The 17672-nt window shown below is 44.6% G+C and overlaps 1 protein-coding gene across 4 annotated transcripts in view; it reads left to right on the top strand.

Annotated features, from left to right (window-relative positions):
* The first annotated feature begins 8070 nt into the window (after positions 1-8070).
* Positions 8071-17672, top strand: part of WWC1 (WW and C2 domain containing 1) — a 141516-nt gene continuing 131914 nt past the window's right edge. For 2 of the 4 annotated variants that reach the window (XM_075900177.1, XM_075900178.1), the window contains exon 1: positions 8073-8611. In XM_075900177.1, coding sequence (XP_075756292.1) covers positions 8493-8611 — 119 coding nt within the window. In that variant the 5' untranslated portion in view covers positions 8073-8492. Of the gene's footprint in view, positions 8612-17672 lie in introns of all 4 variants that reach the window. The other 2 variants (XM_075900176.1, XM_006115791.2) reach the window with 2 other exon arrangements.

Raw genomic sequence — 17672 nt, 5'->3', positions numbered from 1 at the left:
GATGAACAAGCATAATAAGCCAAGCATCTGCTTAGGGCAGTGGTCTCCAGTCTTTTTAACCACAAGATCACTTTTTCAATTTAAGTGCAATGTAAAATTCACCTCAAACCCAAATATCCTGGCCCAGCTTCCTTCCCCTGCTTCTCTGAGGCCCTGCCCCTGCTCCACCCATTTTCTGAGGCCTCACCCTGCTCACACCATCCCTCTTCCTCCCTGAATCTCATTCAGTTTCAAGAGGCTGGGATAGGGGTTTGGAGAGTGGGAGGGGACATCCTGAAGGTAGGGCAGTGGGATGGGCTCTGGAGTGCCCTAGGGGATAGGGCAGTTGCCTGGGGAGAGCAGGGTTGGGGATTCACGTCTCCCCCACCTCTGCCCACCCTGGGAGCAGCCAGATAGCCAACACAGTCTGTCCCAGGGATGGAGAGGGCTCCTGCATTAGAAAAGCAGGATAAGGGATGTCCTGAAGATAGGCTAGTGGGTGGGCTCTGTGCTAGCTTAGGGGCTAGCGTATCCTTCTGGGGAGCACAGGTTGATGGGTTCAAGCCCTGCCCACCCTGTTAGTGACCAAAAAGCCAACACAGGATAAGGGACCTGCTGACAATAGGGAGGTGGACTCAGCTCTAGAGTGGACTGGGGGAAAAGGCATTTACCTGGGGATCATAGAGTGGTGGGTTGAAGTCCTATCCACCCTCAGTATATTGTGGGAGCAACCAGACAGCCAACACAGAATCAAGGGACCCTTTGAAGGATTCTGCAGTGCCATAGGGCAGTGTTTCTCAACCAGTGATACAATACCCTTAGGAGAAGTCAGGGGATACATCAACACAACTGAAACTTACAGAAAACTGAACTTTTGTTTTGAGTTTTATAGCACTTTATTATTTTTGTACTTTTTACACCCAAAAATATCATCACCTGCCCAGCTACAATTAAGTTGTTTAAACAAATGTGTTAAAATGGTAGAAAAAGAATGGTGTGTGAAAACTGTAGGTACTTGGGGTACTTATAATTATTTTTTTTTGAAAAAGGGGTACTTTATAAAAAAAGGTTGAGAAACACTGCCATAGGGGATAGGGCATTCACCTGGGGAGCACAGGGTGTTGCATTCAAGTCCTGCCTCCCTTCGCCCACCCTGGGACTGGCGGGACAGCCAACACAGGCTGCTCCAGGGATAGAGCTGGCTCCTGTATTAGGAAGGCAGGATAGGGGACCTGCGGGAGGTAGGGTCAGATCTGCAGTGGCCCAGGGAATATAGCATTTCCCTGGAGAGCACAGGGTGGTGGGCTCATGTCCCATCCCCACTCCACCCACTCTGGGAGCAGGAGCCAAGGCGGATTTACACCTGCCCTGGCCCTGCACCACCCCTGAAAATAGCTGGCATGTACAACAGTGGCTCCATTACTCCATGTGCTGCCCCTCATCTACAGGCCCCAACAACACAGCCTTCACTGGCCATGGCTCTCCATTATTGATCAATGGCAGCTGCAGGAGTGGTGTCTGCAGGCAAGGACAGCACGTGGAGACCTCCTGCTCTGACTTTCTCAAGGGCTGCTGGGACAAGCCAGCTACCTCCAGGAGCACGATTGCCACAGGGATAATTACTCCACCCACAACAGGTTAGACATTTTAGAACTCGCTACTCAAAGAATTAAATTTAAGCATGAGAGAAATGAAAGTTATGAAATGCAGAGACAAGTCAAAAACTAAAAATAACCCATTTTGTAAGCAGTAACAGAAGTAACAACAACCCCCCATATACGTGTTGGGTCAGGAGATGAGAGAGAAGGACAGTGTGTGCTTGTGAGAATGACAGACACACAGGTTGTGAGAGTGACAGACATTTGCCTTGCCAAGCTCCCTCCATTCCTTTCTCTCTGTGGAGATAGGGTACAGCAGTGAAGGAAGGATGGACACCCTGAGATCAGCACCTCCCCTCTTCTCCCTCCCACATCCTGCACAGCAAGCAGGAGGCTCCCAGAGGGGAAGCTTCAATGCAAAGGGCAAGAGCAGCATGACAGTGGGTGGAGGGGCAACTGAAGTGCCAGCACTTGATAGCTTCCTGGCCAAACTAGTCAAGATCACCTGTCAGAGGCTCTGAGATCTACTGGTAGATCCTGATGTACTGGTTGGTGACCACTGATTTAGGGTTTCATTTTGCATTTCCTTCTACCGCATATCTGTGTTGTACCCGTTACACTGAAACATTTAACACTGTACATTAGCTTTCCACAGTGGGATCCCAAAGCTTTGTGTAATTACTTCTCACATCTCCCACTGTTACATCCTGAAGCACTGATTAAAATCCCCATTTTAAATATGAGCCAATCAAATCAGACACCAGAGCTTCCTCAACAATAGACAATTGTGCAAAAGTTTCAGAACTTCAGCTTTTATTAGAAAAATTCTAGTTCTTGTGGTTGCTGAGGGGAAAAATAAATTAAAACATAAAACAGAAAGGTTCCAAACTTAGAAAACTGGTAAAGAGAACAAAGATTCTTTTTAAATGTTGTTTTGGGGTGGCCCTCTCAACTCATTATTTGAGACTGGCAAAACTGAAATTCCTGCTTAGTACTATTGGGATCCATGGGAGCTATGCTTTTATGTCAGGTTACCTGGGGTGGGAATGGAAAGCCCAAAAATTAAGGCCCAGGCTCTCGCCTATTCCCGAGGAAAATGTCCAAGACTCCCAAGTCTGTACAGCTAACCCTGTCAGGCTCCTTTCACTCTTCACAACAAACAAAGAATTAACCAGTATTATCAGCAGGCCCTTTTGGAAGGAGTTCAATCACTTGCTCTCTGTGTGCACTCTATTCCAGAACAAAAGTAACTTTATGCCAGAATAATTAGTGCACTTTCCAATCGGAATAATTATGGAATAAAATGATCATCCGCTTGGGGAACTATTCCAGTGTAGCTAGTGTGGTCAATTTCCCCATGTGAAGGAGCCCTAACAATTAAAAAAATCCAAATCACTCCTGAGGTTCTCCTAGCTCCAGCAAGCTCCACGCTGGACTAGCAGTATTCTAAGCCTACCCTCTTTTCCTTCTGAAAAGCCACTTCTAGGGCTAATTCCTGTTTAAATACCAGCCTTCCTGGGATCCAGTGAAAGATTCTAATTCATAATTGGCAGGTAACACAGGTTCTTTGGGCCTTCCCTTCCCTGGCTTGTCTGCCTGCTTCTTATCCCCTACTGCAGTGTGGGATATACATACAACCTCTGAGACAGGTGGCTTCTGGTGTTTTCACCACCTTGTTATTTACACCCTACTAGGAGCACAACTGTAAACACTCGAGTAAGTGTTTAGGTTGGAACATAAGTAGATTCTTAAATAAATAAAAAACCACACACCAGGCTTTGGCCAGCAACGTACTCTTTACCATATTAAAGAGATCATAGTATTAAAATAGATGCTGTTATCTAATAATTTCCAAGATAGTCTATTAAAATGGACTATACAAAGCTACACGGTCTGGCACAATTGGGTTTCTAGGTACACTGATGGTATAGCAATAATCAATGGAGTGGCACTGGATAGCACCGAGACAGGGAGCCTTGTTCCTTGGCCTGTCCTACACAGAGCCCTTCCTTTTACGTATGGAAAGAACTTACCTATGAATCATTTTGTTTGCTTGTGTGGCAATAGTCACCTGTTTATCCATGACTTCATACTTCAAACAGATTTTGATAACACTGAATTCCTTTGTTATGAGTAAAAGTGGTAAAAGGGGAAGAGTTACAATGCAATAAATGCCTGCCTACGTACATGCATGCATTTTAATGAACAGTCAGGAATTTTTTTATTTAAAAACAATGGAATAATAAAGGGTTTTCACTGGAAGTTGAATATGTCTAGAAATATTTTTTTAGAAATATTTTTTTTTAAACAACACATCAAAGGCATAAATACAACTTGATAGTGTGCATTACTAGAGAACACTATCCTATTTGAATACACATGTATTTTGAGCTCATTAATCTCCTTGTTCTTTTTTCTCATCCTTCAATGCAATTTTTAATTGCTGCTGATTGTTTTCTGCTATATTACCTAACTCTCTTATAGCACTTTTCATCTATATATAGATCTCAATGTGGATTGCAAAGCGAGATGAGTACTGCTATACCCAATCTAAAAATGATTAACTGAAGCATTAGCCCATAACAAATCAGTGGCAGAATGGCGGACAAAGCCCATACCACCTGACTCCCTCTCCAAGATCCTGTCTAGTGGACTGCACTTCTGTAAACAAGTTTGATCATTCGCTAATGGAGTGAATAGTAGTTTAACATAGGGACACAAGCATTCCTGTTCTGGATCAATCAAGGGGACCGTCCGATCCAATAGCCTTTCTCTGATGCTCTGACGCCAATCCTAGATGCTTCACAGGAAGTTGTAAGAAACTCAACAGTGAACAATAATTGAATATCCAAATATGGATTATTATGGAACCGTCATTCTCACTCATTTTAATCAGTAGGGAGTTTATGCCTTGGAGCTCTGCCTGTCTATCCCCTTTAAAGTTCACTTTTAAATTCTTTTTTAATGGTGGTGCTCTCATTATCTACAAATAGAGGCCTTTTTACTAAAAGCTTTGGCCTCAGTGATATCCAGTGGCAATGAGTTCTGCAGGTTAAACACACTTTGGCTACGTCTACACTGGCCCCTTTTCCGGAAGGGGCATGTAAATTTCACCAGTCGTCGTAGGGAAATCCGCGGGGGATTTAAATATCCCCCGCGGCATTTAAATAAAAATGTCCGCCGCTTTTTTCCGGCTTTTAAAAAAAAAGCCGGAAAAGAGCGTCTACACTGGCCCCGATCCTCCGGAAAAAGCGCCCTTTTCCGGAGGCTCTTATTCCTACTTCCTACTTTTCCGGAGGCTCTTATTCCTACTTCCTACTTTTCCGGAGGCTCTTATTCCTACTTTTTATTTAAATGCCGCGGGGGATATTTAAATCCCCCGCGGATTTCCCTACGACGACTGGTGAAATTTACATGCCCCTTCCGGAAAAGGGGCCAGTGTAGACGTAGCCTTTGTGTATTTAATAAACCTATATTTCCTTTTATCAGTTTTAAAATTCACTGTCTTTAAATTCATTGAATGTCTCCTTGTTTTTCTGTCATCAGCAAAAGAAATAATAGTGACTTATTTACCGTCTGTTATGGGTAATATGAACCTTTCAAGAGCCCAAAGGGCTCTCTCCTGATTAATGTTTCCTCATGCCCCAGTTTTGCCTCATCAAATGAAACGGTAGAGTAGGTAGGACCCAGAGGATGCAGCCAATCAAGGGGAACAGATATTACAGGCAAGCCTGGTAGAAGGTGATGTCTGCTCTACAAAGGAAAAGAAAAATGTATGTGTCTTGCCACCCCCGCTACAATACTTAAAGTCTATACTGCAACACTATTTCAAAATAACTAGCGCTATTTCATAATAACTTAGAGTATGTCTACACTACCCCCCTAGTTCAAACTAAGGGGGGTAATGTAGTCATACGGAGTTGCAAATGAAACCCGGGATTTGAATTTCCCAGGCTTCATTTGCATAAAGCCGGCCGGCGCCATTTTTAAATGCCGGCTAGTTCGGACCCCGTGCCACGCGGCTACACGCACGGACTAGCTAGTTCGGATTAGGCTTCCTAATCCGAACTAGCTGTACACCTCGTTCCACACCTCGTACCTGCTCTTACCCTAGACACCCTGTGCTGAGCCACCTCTCTGGCCCAGTTCAGGGAAGCCCTGCAGTCAGGTTCCCTATGCTTTGATGCTCAATACATCCTTAGGGCTTAACTCCTTCCTGCCAGAACTGTAACCAGGGGACAGGAGGTGACTGGGTTATGTAGGTGGCCAGTGGCAGTTTAGAGGTGTGAACTGCCTTTCTGCACTATGCTGGCAGGAAGGCACAAGCTGCTTCTAGCCACAGAGAAGCAGTGTGTGGGGGGGAGATGACCTGTGAAAAAACATGGGCCAGGTCATCCCTGTCTTCCCTCCCCATTTCCCTTCAGCTGGAAGCAGCTCCCATTCATTCCCTCCTGCACAGGGATGAAAGGCTGCTACTGGTGTGAACTGTGACAGAGGTTTGGGGAGGGGCCTGTGACCCTTCATTTCCTTCCCCCCCCCCCTCCCACATGTTGCCTTGAAAAGAGGTGGATCCATCCTGGCAGCCCAGCCAGTGTATACAGTACTGTGCAGGGAGGCTTGCATCAGGCTGGTTACTCACCCCTATCCCTGTGAATCATAGAATCATAGAGCTGGAAGAGACCTCAGAAGGTCATCAAGTCCAGCCCCCTGCTCTAGGCAGGACCAATTCCAACTAAATCAACCCGGCCAGGGCTTTGTCAAGCCGAGACTTAAACACCTCTAGGGATGGAGACTCCACTACTTCCCTAGATAACCCATTCCAGTGCTTCACCACCCTCCTAGTGAAATAGTTTTTCTTAATATCCAACCTGGACCTCTTCCACCACAACTTGAGACCATTGCTCCTTGTTCTGCCATCTGTCACTACTGAGAACAGCCTCTCTCCATCCTCTTTGGAAGCTCCCTTCAGGAAGTTGAAGGCTGCTATCAAATCTCCCCTCACTCTTCGCTTCTGCAGACTAAACAGACCCAAGTCCCTCAGCCTCTCATCATAAGTCATATGCTCCAGCCCCCTAATCATTTTGGTTGCCCTCCGCTGGACCCTCTCCAATGCGTCCACATCCTTTTTGTAGTGGGGGGCCCAGAACTGGATATAATACTCTAGATGCGGCCTCACCAAAGCCGAATAAAGGGGAAGGATGTCTGTGTCAGAGAGGTTACGGGACTGTGTGTGTCACAGTCAAACCTTACAGATAAGGAGGTAAATAAAAAGATTCCAGCCACACAGCATTTCTTTTTCATAGGAGTGCAGTCAACTTGATGTTAATTTGAACGTGTGTACTGCATAGTTCTGCTTGCCACTGACCTCACTTGAATATGAGTAATTTTACCAGGTGTCCCTTATCCAACATAGGGAAATATGGTCACCTTATATGGTACCACTGATGCTGCTAGAGGAAATGAGTGTGCCCCTGCCTCACTCCACACAAAATGGAAGGAGAGGTAGTAGTGCACTCCTCACCCTCTTAGCCCAATGGTTAGAGCATTTTCCTGGGATGTGAGATCCATTTTGAATCCTTCCCCCTCTGGGATGGGGGGATATTGACCCTGTCTCCCACCTTGCAGGTAATTGCTTTAATCACTGGGCTAAAAGTACAAGCTGGGTATCACTTTGTTTTCCCCTCCACCCCTCCGAATTTTGAATGGACTCAATTCAGTAGGTGGCTTCTGAGCTTGTCAGCTGGATCAAGCCCTACATCCAATTAATTGCTCTGGGGCACAGGCCTGTGGATGCCCAGTCTGCAATACAGGGGAACTTTCACTTTAAAAATGTAGGTGCCAAGTGAGTTTTGGTACCTAAGAGTTCAGTTTATTTATGCAGTGGAGCCAAAATTGCAACTAGGTGACAAAACACCTTGGTGGATCCCGGCCCTTGGGTCTCCTCTGAGCACACTGGCTAAATCCAGCCATTTTAATATGCCACCCAAAGCTTTCTATCTGGAAAAAATAAAAGGAATGGGGTGGGAGGGAATGACCAGGAAACCCATCACCCTAAAGCAAGCACAAGCTGCGGGGTGCCTGAGCGGTGACCTCCTGGACTGGTTGACTGTAGCACTGGGGTAAGGGCTGTGGCTGCTTAAGGCTGCCACGCTGGGCTCCACAAACAACCCCGTGCACGCTCCAGCTCACGGCCATGACTACCTGGGGCCGGTAATTTCCCGGGGAAGGCTCCGCAGAGTCAGGGGCGGGATCCTGCCTCACCTGTGCCCTGTTCTAACCACTAGCCCGCTCTGCCTGGGGCCGCGCTAGCCCGAGACGCCCCCGCCCCTCGCTGCCGGGGAGAGCAGATGGCTCGGGGGGGGCCACCCCGCCCTCCCGGCTGGGCACAGGGGGGCGCCGAGCGACCCAGCCGGCGTCCGGGGCAGGTGCCGCCCGGTGCCCAGCCCCGCGCGCGGCAGAGGGAGGGGCTGCGCTGTGCCCACCCCCGTGCCCTGGATGGGGAGGCGCCTGCCTGCGGTGCGCCCGTGTTTACAGGAGCAGCGGCCGCCGCGCCGGTACCTGCCGCGCCGGAGCACCTGGGGGCGGGCCGGGCGCTCGGGCCGGGGCGGAGCAACACCCCCCGCCCCGCCGCGGCGGTGCCAGGCTGGGCCGGGAGCGGCAGGAGCGGAGCCACCCCCGAGCGGCCGGAGCCGCGCTGGAAATGGAGGCGTGAGGGGAGCCCGCGCCGGGATCTCCGGCTCCCCCGGGCGTAGGATGTGACTCCCGCCGCGTCCTCCTCGCAGCGCCTGGGCGGGTCGCCGCTGCCCCAGGCCCCGGGCCTTGCAAGGGGGGGCCGCCCCCCAGCCCGGCTGCTCCTGCCGGCGCCAGGCGCGGGGCTGGGCGCTGCATGGGGCGGCTCAGGCCGGCCTGGAGAAGATGCCAAGGAAGGAGCTGCCTCTGCCAGCGGGCTGGGAGGAGGCCCGGGACTTCGACGGGAAAGTCTATTACATCGACCACACCAGCCAAAGCACCAGCTGGATCGACCCGCGGGACAGGTATGAGGCCGGACCGGTTGGACGCGCCCGCGCTGCCTGTCGGGGCAGCCAGGCAGGTGCAGGGCGAGAGGCGTTTGCTCCGCCGCGCAGGGCAGGGGCAGCGCCGGAGCACAAAGAGCCTGATGCTAACGAGCACTGGCTCCTTGGACCCCCCCGACGGCTGGCCCGGGAGAGGGCTGGGGGGTGCGTGTGCTCAGCCTCTGTTGCTGCAGTTGCCAGTGGCGCAGACCAAAGAGGCCTCCTGACCAAGATGTGTAACAGCCCCCAGCGCTGGGTGCACGTTTACATTGATTCCCCCCAAACCACTTCTCTTTGCGGAGGGAGCTCTCTCCACTGCATAGGCTATAGCGGCTCGTAACTTCAGCGTTAGGGGGCAAGAGGCTGGACAAAACTACTTTGAATTTTGCTTGAGCCGCACAATCTTTTCTCGGGTCACTGCTAGGTTGGAAGGTGACTCGTACTGACTTTCATAGTGGGGAAACTGCATGTTGCTCTGTAGACCAGAAAGTATTTTCGGGGACTCTTAGTGCTAGTCTGGATAAAGTGTTTAGTAAACAAGTGATTTGATTTTGATTGATGAATAAATGCATCGATCAATTCATAAATATGGTTGGTACCATAATACCTGTTAGGACTAAATTCTCTGTACCTTTCAATGTGTGGGATAAGGATTTAGATTCATAGGTGTGTGTGTTGCTACCTCTGCTGAGGAAAGGCTAATTCACACAGCTGATGTTTAACTGAATAATATCAAGGTCTTACCTGATTCAGTCAGATGTACCCGGAAAGAGGACCTTTACTGTTTCAAATGTTTCCATGCTGTCCCTAGCCTAACTGGAACACCGTCCCATCCCAAGCATGCAATTTGACTCCATTGAGATTATTCAGTTTATTGTTTTTGATGGAAGAGAAGGAGTTCCCCTAACTCTGGCTACTAAGGGCAATCATTATAATGTTCGTTTTTGCCCCCTAAGCCATAAAAAAGTGACTTCTTACATTTTGACTTGTAAGTAGACCACCTGCATTATAATATATTCACAATATAAAGTGTGTCCTGGAAATGTCCTGGTTGCTTTAAGTTTGTCAGATGATCAAGAGTCTGCAGTTTTGGGCCAACTTCTGCAGGTGCAACCTGTCATTATTATATTTGCACTGCTGACACTCAAGATTTGACTTTAGCCTTTTGTTTAGTTGTGTTACACTGCCACTTAGCTTGCCACTGTTTAACAGCTACTTGGTAACCATTAGAATGTTAATGGAAGTGAGAGACATCCCTTGACTGATGTCATGACCTTCTATTTGTCCTGTATGCTATAATGAACCTCTTACTCAGTTCTCTTATGTCTCTATCTTCCCTGTGTTTCCCTTCTAACCTGTTTACAATCCTTGCACTGTCTTTAAAAACTCTTTAAAACATGCTTCTGCCATGTCTAGAAATCATTTCTTTTTGGCATTGGTAGGGAAAGTAGTCAGTTTTGTCACTGTTTTGGTTTCCTCACCCTTCCATCCATCCCTCAAACCTAGACTGTAAATTCTCTGTGGCAGGGACTCTCTTTGTTGCATGATGTTCAGTATCTAGCATGATGGGGTTCTGATCCTTGACTGTGGTTTCTAAGTGGCATTATAAATATTTGGGCAAAGAGTCCTTGTTCTGGCTCTTGTTTCCCATTTCGTTTCACAGAAGAGTCTTGTCCCCTTTGTTACTTCAGGGCTCTTGCAGATCTGACATAGACACTAATCTTCTTATCAAGCATGTTGAAATTATTATTTGGATTGTAGTAACATTCAAAGACTCGAATCACGATTGGGATCAAATTGTGGTGTGCTCTACAAACACCTAGAGACTTTTGGACAGAGACTATGGATCTAAGATCAGTGCTGTAGTATATTAGTGCTGTATTACGACATGTTCTATGTTTTGACCCATCTTTTTAAAACAAAATATCATGACCTAAATTCCTATTAACATTCTCATAGGTCCTACAATTGACTAACTGCTCTGATTCTGTTATTTTCATTCTAACTCATCTGATGAAGTCGAAAGCTCATGATCCAATATATTTTTGTTAGTCTCTGAGGTGCCGCAGAATTTGTTTTTAAATTCCCATCGGATATTCATGGAGTTAGTCATGTCCCATAGTGCTTCTCTGATCATTCTTATATCTCCTTGTATTACTGCTCAGTTTCCTTCTTGACCCACTTTACTTTGAAGTGTGCACTATTATTCTTTTGATCATTATTATAAATTATGCTCAAGATATTAAAAGCATCTGCTGTGAGTCACCATACCAGTTACTTTTTGAATGTTCTGTCAACTTAGGTCTCCTTAAAAAATTGCAGTTAAAATTATCAGCATGTGATCAATTCAGTTTTCTTGCTAATCTGTAGAAATGTCACTGAAACTGTCAATTATACTGTTTCTTTAGGAGATCATGTGAAGAGACAGATTTTTAACACATTTTAATTGTACAATTACTGCAACTGAAGAGACTTGTGCCTCAAAATACTATGTTAACACTTCTAAAATGCTAAAGTGATCTAAATTTATAAAATTGTACACTATGTGAAACTTTGCTGAAGTTTCAGGATTCTTGGACTTACTTACATTTTTTTTAAAGAAATTCATAGTCCAAAACAACTATAACAAGCATAAGGTGTCTCAGAATGTTACTGTAATAATTTTAAATAGTTAAATGGAGTCTGTCTTGTGTGGTAATTAGAAGTCTGTTTCTAGTTAACTTTTGTAATTGATTATTTCCCCCCCAACAATTGATTCTTTGTTTAAGCTTTTCCATTATATTTGTTGGAATTAAGATGGCCACATATTGATTTGATTCTAATCCAGTTATTTATCTGACATCCACATGTTAATTAGCTATGAAAACAAATTATTTGTCCAGTTCCTATAAAACTTTACAGGATTTCAGGGAGCATCTGCATTTCAGGAGTAATCTTTTGTGTGCATATTGTATACAAAAGTAATCTGTTGGAGGTAAGGAATTCATTTTAAGATTTCCCCTTTCAGTAACATGGTTGAAGAGTTGCCAATAATACAGTTATTGCCAGCTTTTTGCCCTCTTTTAGTAAGAGGGAGACCATACTAACTAATCCCAACAGTTTTCTGTACACCTGTATTCTTCCAATGAAACTAAAAACAAACCAAAAATCTGTTAGCTCTAGCGAGGATTAATAGTAGCATCTAAAAGTCCTGGTCTTTTCCCATATAGGCAATCTTAATATAATATAAACAATTACAGCATATAGATATGTACCTGATTTTGGCCCATCTGTTTAAAACAAAATACGATCATGTTGCTGCTCCACATGGGCTGTGTATTTACTACTCAGAGCCAGGTTTTCACCATTTTCTACAAAACAATCAGATAGATATATGACATTTCTTAATACCATATAATATTGATAAGTCTTCTACCTTAACCTGTTCTTTTACTGGTATGAATTAGGCATAATTACTAAAGTCATTGGAGTAACAGCAGTTTAAAGGAGACCCAGGCCTAGCATATTTTCAGAGGGAAATGATATTTTTAACCTAGTATCATTACAAGTAACCCCTAATATTACTATAACAGAGGTCACTGTGCCATGGATAACCCTTTGTAAATAGTGAGCTTTGCTATTTTTTGAGAGATGGGTCTTTCATGCAGAAATTCATAAAAAAGCGGTTGGTTGTAAAACCACAGATTATAGTGGATACAGATATGACTTTAAATTCCTTTTGTATTCAATTTCTGCAGATTGGCAAGATTTCAAGTTGAAAATGTCCATATAAATATCTGGTCAGTTCACTCAGTGAGTCTCAACTGGTAACTAACGACAAACAACTCAGGTTTTAAAGCTTCCCTAAATCTCTTTCCAGTTTAATTTAGTGTAAAAAATATGATTAGGGATATTGCATGGGCATAGTGGTTAAGTTTGTGTATATAGTTTTTGATTATATTAGTTGATGTTAAAACTGTAGTTAGACGTATTATGTTAAGCTTGCTAAGTCTAAAGCTTGTTACGTGTATTTGGATGCAAACATGGCGAAACTCCAGGGCAACTATAGATACTTCGGAGAAGTAACAGGCAAAAAGAAGGTTCTATAATTATCTAACAATCAGCTGAACGACTAGAGTTATTTGTATCTACTGAAATCCAGTTTCACTGTAGAAGAGACTTTGGCATTTTTAACAGCCTGTCATTCTCTTGCCCATGAAAAGCATGGTGTCACAGCATCTCGTTGCTTATTTGTGTAAGCAGACCTATGTGACAGCAATACGGATTAAGAAATTCTCTCATGAGAAACAGAATTAACCAAGATTGTATAATGTGCTGCAAGAGAGGTGCCTTTTAAAGCTGGCCTGAATTTCAAAGCCCTGAAGGTTTGTGTAGTGATGAGGAAGATAGATATATGATATATGTCTAATTCAGGGTTGGGGACACTTTTTTGGGCTAGGGGTCGCTGACCCACTGAAAAATCAGTCAGGCTGCACACAAGGGAGAAGCAAAACAACCAATCGCACTGACCAGGCCCCTGACTGAGAAAGAGAAAGACACTTCCCACATTCCCCTCGCAAACCAGAGCCCAGTGTAGCAGATTTTGTGTGCTCCAGCCCCACGGTTGGGCGGTGGGGGGGCTGGAGTGCCAGCGTAGGCTCCTCAGTACTGAGGGGATCCCTGAGCTGCAGGGGCTGGATCCAGGCAAGTCAGGGGCCTTATCTGGGCCCCAGGCCTTTGGTTTCCCACCCCAGTCTCACTGATTGTTCTGAGCCTCAGTTCTGCTGTCTCTCTTTTTAAGGGGAAGGATACCCAGAAAAGTTGTATTAATAGCTCGTTCTACAGATTTCTGAGGTCCTTGGATAAGTTGGATGAAGTACAACAAGGGAAGTTCGTATTATAATTGTTTGCTATTCTGAGGAAATTGGTGCTCAATACACCCCCATAGCAGTTCCTGCTGATCAATATTTTCCTGCAAGGTAATGCAGCAGGAATTATTTCTGGGAAGTGCTATGGCCTATATTAGAAAGGAGATCACAGTGGTGCCTTCTACCTTGAATCCATAACTTAGGATGGTCAAAGCAGAAACAAGTGTGAGGAGTGTATGTCTGCTCTCTCAATTGGACTCAATGCCTTGAAGAAACATTAGGGGTGGAAGAACGTTTTAAAACTCCTATTTTGAGATTAAAGGACAAAGATTAAAAATAAGAAACTGTAATAAATTGCTTGTATGGAATTTTAGTTGCATACAAATGTTAACATATGAATATTGCAATGCAAATAGATTTTTACTCTGTGTTATATATAATATGCTAATGGATGTTCACATGATGGTAAATCTTCTGTTCCTCCACCAACATAAGTTTTAGACTAGAAAACTATCAGGTATTTCTAACAGCCTGCTCGCTTTCAGTCTGCCAAAGGAATGTTCAACAAACGTGCGGCATCAGCTTAGCCTGTTGTTGAACCGCTCTGCTGTCCAGGTGCCCTGTGTAGGGCTTCATGAAGAAGGGGTAAGCCATATCACCTAGGCTCACTATGTGGGCATTTCCACATTCCTCACTAATTTTATGATCTGGAAAGAAAGTGAAATATGCAGCTTTCTGTACAGGCTACTGTTCTTGAAAATGTGTGCATCATATACCTTTCCTGACCACCCTACATTTATGTCTGTGAAATGCCCCCAGTGATCTACAAGCACCTGAAGAACCATAGAAAAATACCCCTTACAACTGATGTACTGTGAAGCAAGGTGGGGAGGTGCTATAATGGGAATATAAGAACATAACATAAGAACGGCCGTACTGGAACAGACCAAAGGTCCATCTAGCCCAGTAGCCTGTCTGCTGACAGTGGCCAGCACCAGGTGCCCCAGAGAGGGTGGACCGAAGATAATGATCAAGCGATTTGTATCCTGCCATCCCTCTCCAGTCTCTGACAAAAAGAGGCCAGGGTCACCATTTCTATCCCCTGGCTAATAGCCTTTTATGGACCTAACCTCCATGAAATTATCTAGCTTCTCTTTAAACTCTGTTATAGTCCTAGCCTTCACAGCCTCCTCTGGCAAGGAGTTCCATGGGTTGACTACATGCTGTGTGAAGAAGAACTTTCTTTTATTAGTTTTAAACCTGCTACCCATTAAATATGTGTACCTTTGATTGCCCCACCATGGTTTGGAAGCCCATGTCAGCAAAGCCAGCCACTATGTCACCCACATTTCCTAGTCACAGTCCTATGCAGCAAAATTCAATGTATTGCCCTGCACACTTGCACAGGTGCTACTCTGATGGTAAACTTTCCCACTCCAAACTGATTTGCAACTGAACGGTAGCAATCGGGAGTCGTCAGCTTTCACAAAGCAGTGGCAACACGCTTCTCTGCTGAGAGAGCAGCTCTCACTCAGGTGTCCTTGTGCCGCAGGTCAGGAGCCAGCTCAGCCCATAGCTCCTGCTTCTATAACTTCCACTCCACTTCATCTGATGGAGTGGGTTTTACCCACAAAAGCTTATGTCCTAATAAATCTGTTAGTCTCTAAAGTGCTGCAGGACTCCTTGTAGCTCCAGGAAGGTTGCGTTACGCATCCAAAAGTTCTGTAGCCACTGGTCTTCATCCCACACCTGCATGATGATGTGATCCCACCACTCAGTGCTGATTTCCCTAGCCAAAAAGTGATGCACTACAGTGAACAGCTGCTCTGTGAGTGCCCAATGCAATGCCATTTCACTGCTGTCCCTGTTACATTGTCATCCACATCCGAGTCTTTGTCCTCTGCTATTAATTGCATAGGTAGCTGTGCTGCAATGTGTGATGTCCTAAGCACATTGAACGCAACATGGGAGCGAGTTGTAAGATCTGTGATTTCTCACAGAGGATGCTGGAGTTTGCAGCAATGACTGTCATTCAAGTGGTTCAAAAGTGAGCTGGAAACCCCAGAAGGGCTGGGAAGCAAAGAGGTGGCTAACTGGACATTTTTCAAGTTCCCCAAATGCCTAGAGCTACATTGAGCATTCCCATAGTGCTTAGCGATTTGAAGGTGATGCCAAGTACTGTGGAATCCGCCTACCCACACTGCCTTGCTCTTTCTGTTTACAGGGGAACTAACAATGTGACCATTAAATGCCCACAAAGGGTGGCAGGAAAAACAAGGTTTGGCTAGTTTTAGGTTTGGTGACTTTTTCATATCAACAGCATTTTGGTCACCAAACCTTTTTAGTGTCACCATTTATAAAACTAGGAGTGATGAATTTTGTCATTTAGGGCTAATTGAGGACTAGGCTTTCTGCAGACTGCTTTTCCAAAGACCTGTATTATTCAATAAAACGCATGTTCCTGAAATTGTGTTCTCTGAGTGACAGCTTCCTTTGTGCTGAGACAGACCATCAATGTACCTCTTGATACACTAGAACTAGAATTCTCAGGGCCATTTTTCTAATTCAGAAGACACACGTACATAGTAATTTAGGCCCTTAGCTTTTCAGATTTTGTATTATTACTTCTTAGCTCTAATACAAGATGAGAGCAAAATCCCAGAAGCGTGATAGTTCAGGCTGGTATCTGATCTTATACATACCTATAAATCAGAAATTGTACCAGTATAAAATTAGCTTGATTGAGACAAGAAGAGTACTTTGATTTTAACAAAGGAATTGTCTCCCTCGATCTTGCTGGGAAAATGGGGGTATATTTCAATCTTTGAAGCCTATGAATAGCAGGAATCTGATCAGTCTGAAACCCTTTAAATGGAGGAGCATGCCCTCCACTGCTTTTTCCAACTTTACATCCTCATCATAGTAAGCCAGTCTGTGCCTTCATGTGCCATGGCATGGTTCACAATTTTCTAAGGCTACCTCAGAATATCAACTGGACTCTGATCAGTTCACCTGTGATCATTAGGCAGTGAAAATTAACAAGATTCTGGCTAGTTCTTACATTTCTGAAGGTTAGCAAAGCTGCAACATGCATCAGAGGCACTAGAACTGTCTATAGACTCAGGAATACAACAAACATCGGTTAACCTTCCAAATGTGGAGTGTAATCTCTTCAACTCTAAAGGCCTTATAAATTGGGAGTTTAGATTTTGCAGAAGTTGATGTTTGCCCAGGATAGTTTTCTACTCCAAGTTCAAATGGATTTCTAAGCCTGGGCTATATGAGCCCAAAGAACAATTATAACTCTTCTGAAAGGGAACAGAACTTCCAGGAGTACATGATTAATAGAATAAAGATGCCATTTAGTGATGATTTTGAAGTTTTATTTGCTACATGTTAAATTTTCTTGTACAGGGATTAAGATTTAACTCCCAAATTCTGAAGATTTGGTTCCTTAGTTTTGAAAATGCTGGCTATAGAAGGGTTATACCTAGTATGTATCTACAGATTTCAATAGTCTGCACATAAACAATTTTCAAATGTGGTGTGATACTTCAGTGTGTCATTTTGGCTCCTCTTCTTGGTTTTACTTTTGAAACAAAATTTCACAGCCATAAGTATAGCTCTGTGGTTCACTGTCCATCTCTGCTGTTGGCAGCTCAGTGCATTAATCTGCTTCAGTGGAATGCAATTAAATTTAGCTAACTAAAATGTGAAAGCTCTCCAAATGCCTCAAAATAAAAGGGCAGTGAGAAGCACAACTTATAATGGTGCAGTGCTGATTTGCAAATGAAAACCAGTTGTGTGAGAAGGAAAAATCTCAAAGATGTGGGGCATCTCTCCTCTGCTTTTGTTTCATTTCCAGACTACTTTCAGCATGCATATTGAAAGACAGAAAGAAATGTGGTTTATGCAGCTGCAGGCTTTCCTAACCTAATGCCTACTGTTGCCCTTGTGTATTGGTAGTCAGCCAAATACTCGGTTGTAGTTTATGTGAATCTGTTTCCCTCTCACATATACACTCTCCAAAGATAGTTATTTAATTCATTATAAAGAGGACTCTGTTTAAGTTACTGCTAAGTGCCAGAGGACTCTTTCACAGGACTCTATCTAGCCCTTACTGTGTGAGTGATAAAGGGAACTGAAATCCCGTTCCTTTTCCCTATTACAGTTTTGGGTGGGGGTAGGAGGAAGGG

The sequence above is a fragment of the Pelodiscus sinensis genome, chromosome 17, assembly GCF_049634645.1.
Source record: "Pelodiscus sinensis isolate JC-2024 chromosome 17, ASM4963464v1, whole genome shotgun sequence".
In the NCBI taxonomy this organism is placed as follows: Eukaryota; Metazoa; Chordata; order Testudines; family Trionychidae; genus Pelodiscus; species Pelodiscus sinensis.
Note: the sequence above shows the minus strand (reverse complement) of the source record. Positions and strands in the feature narration are given on the sequence as shown.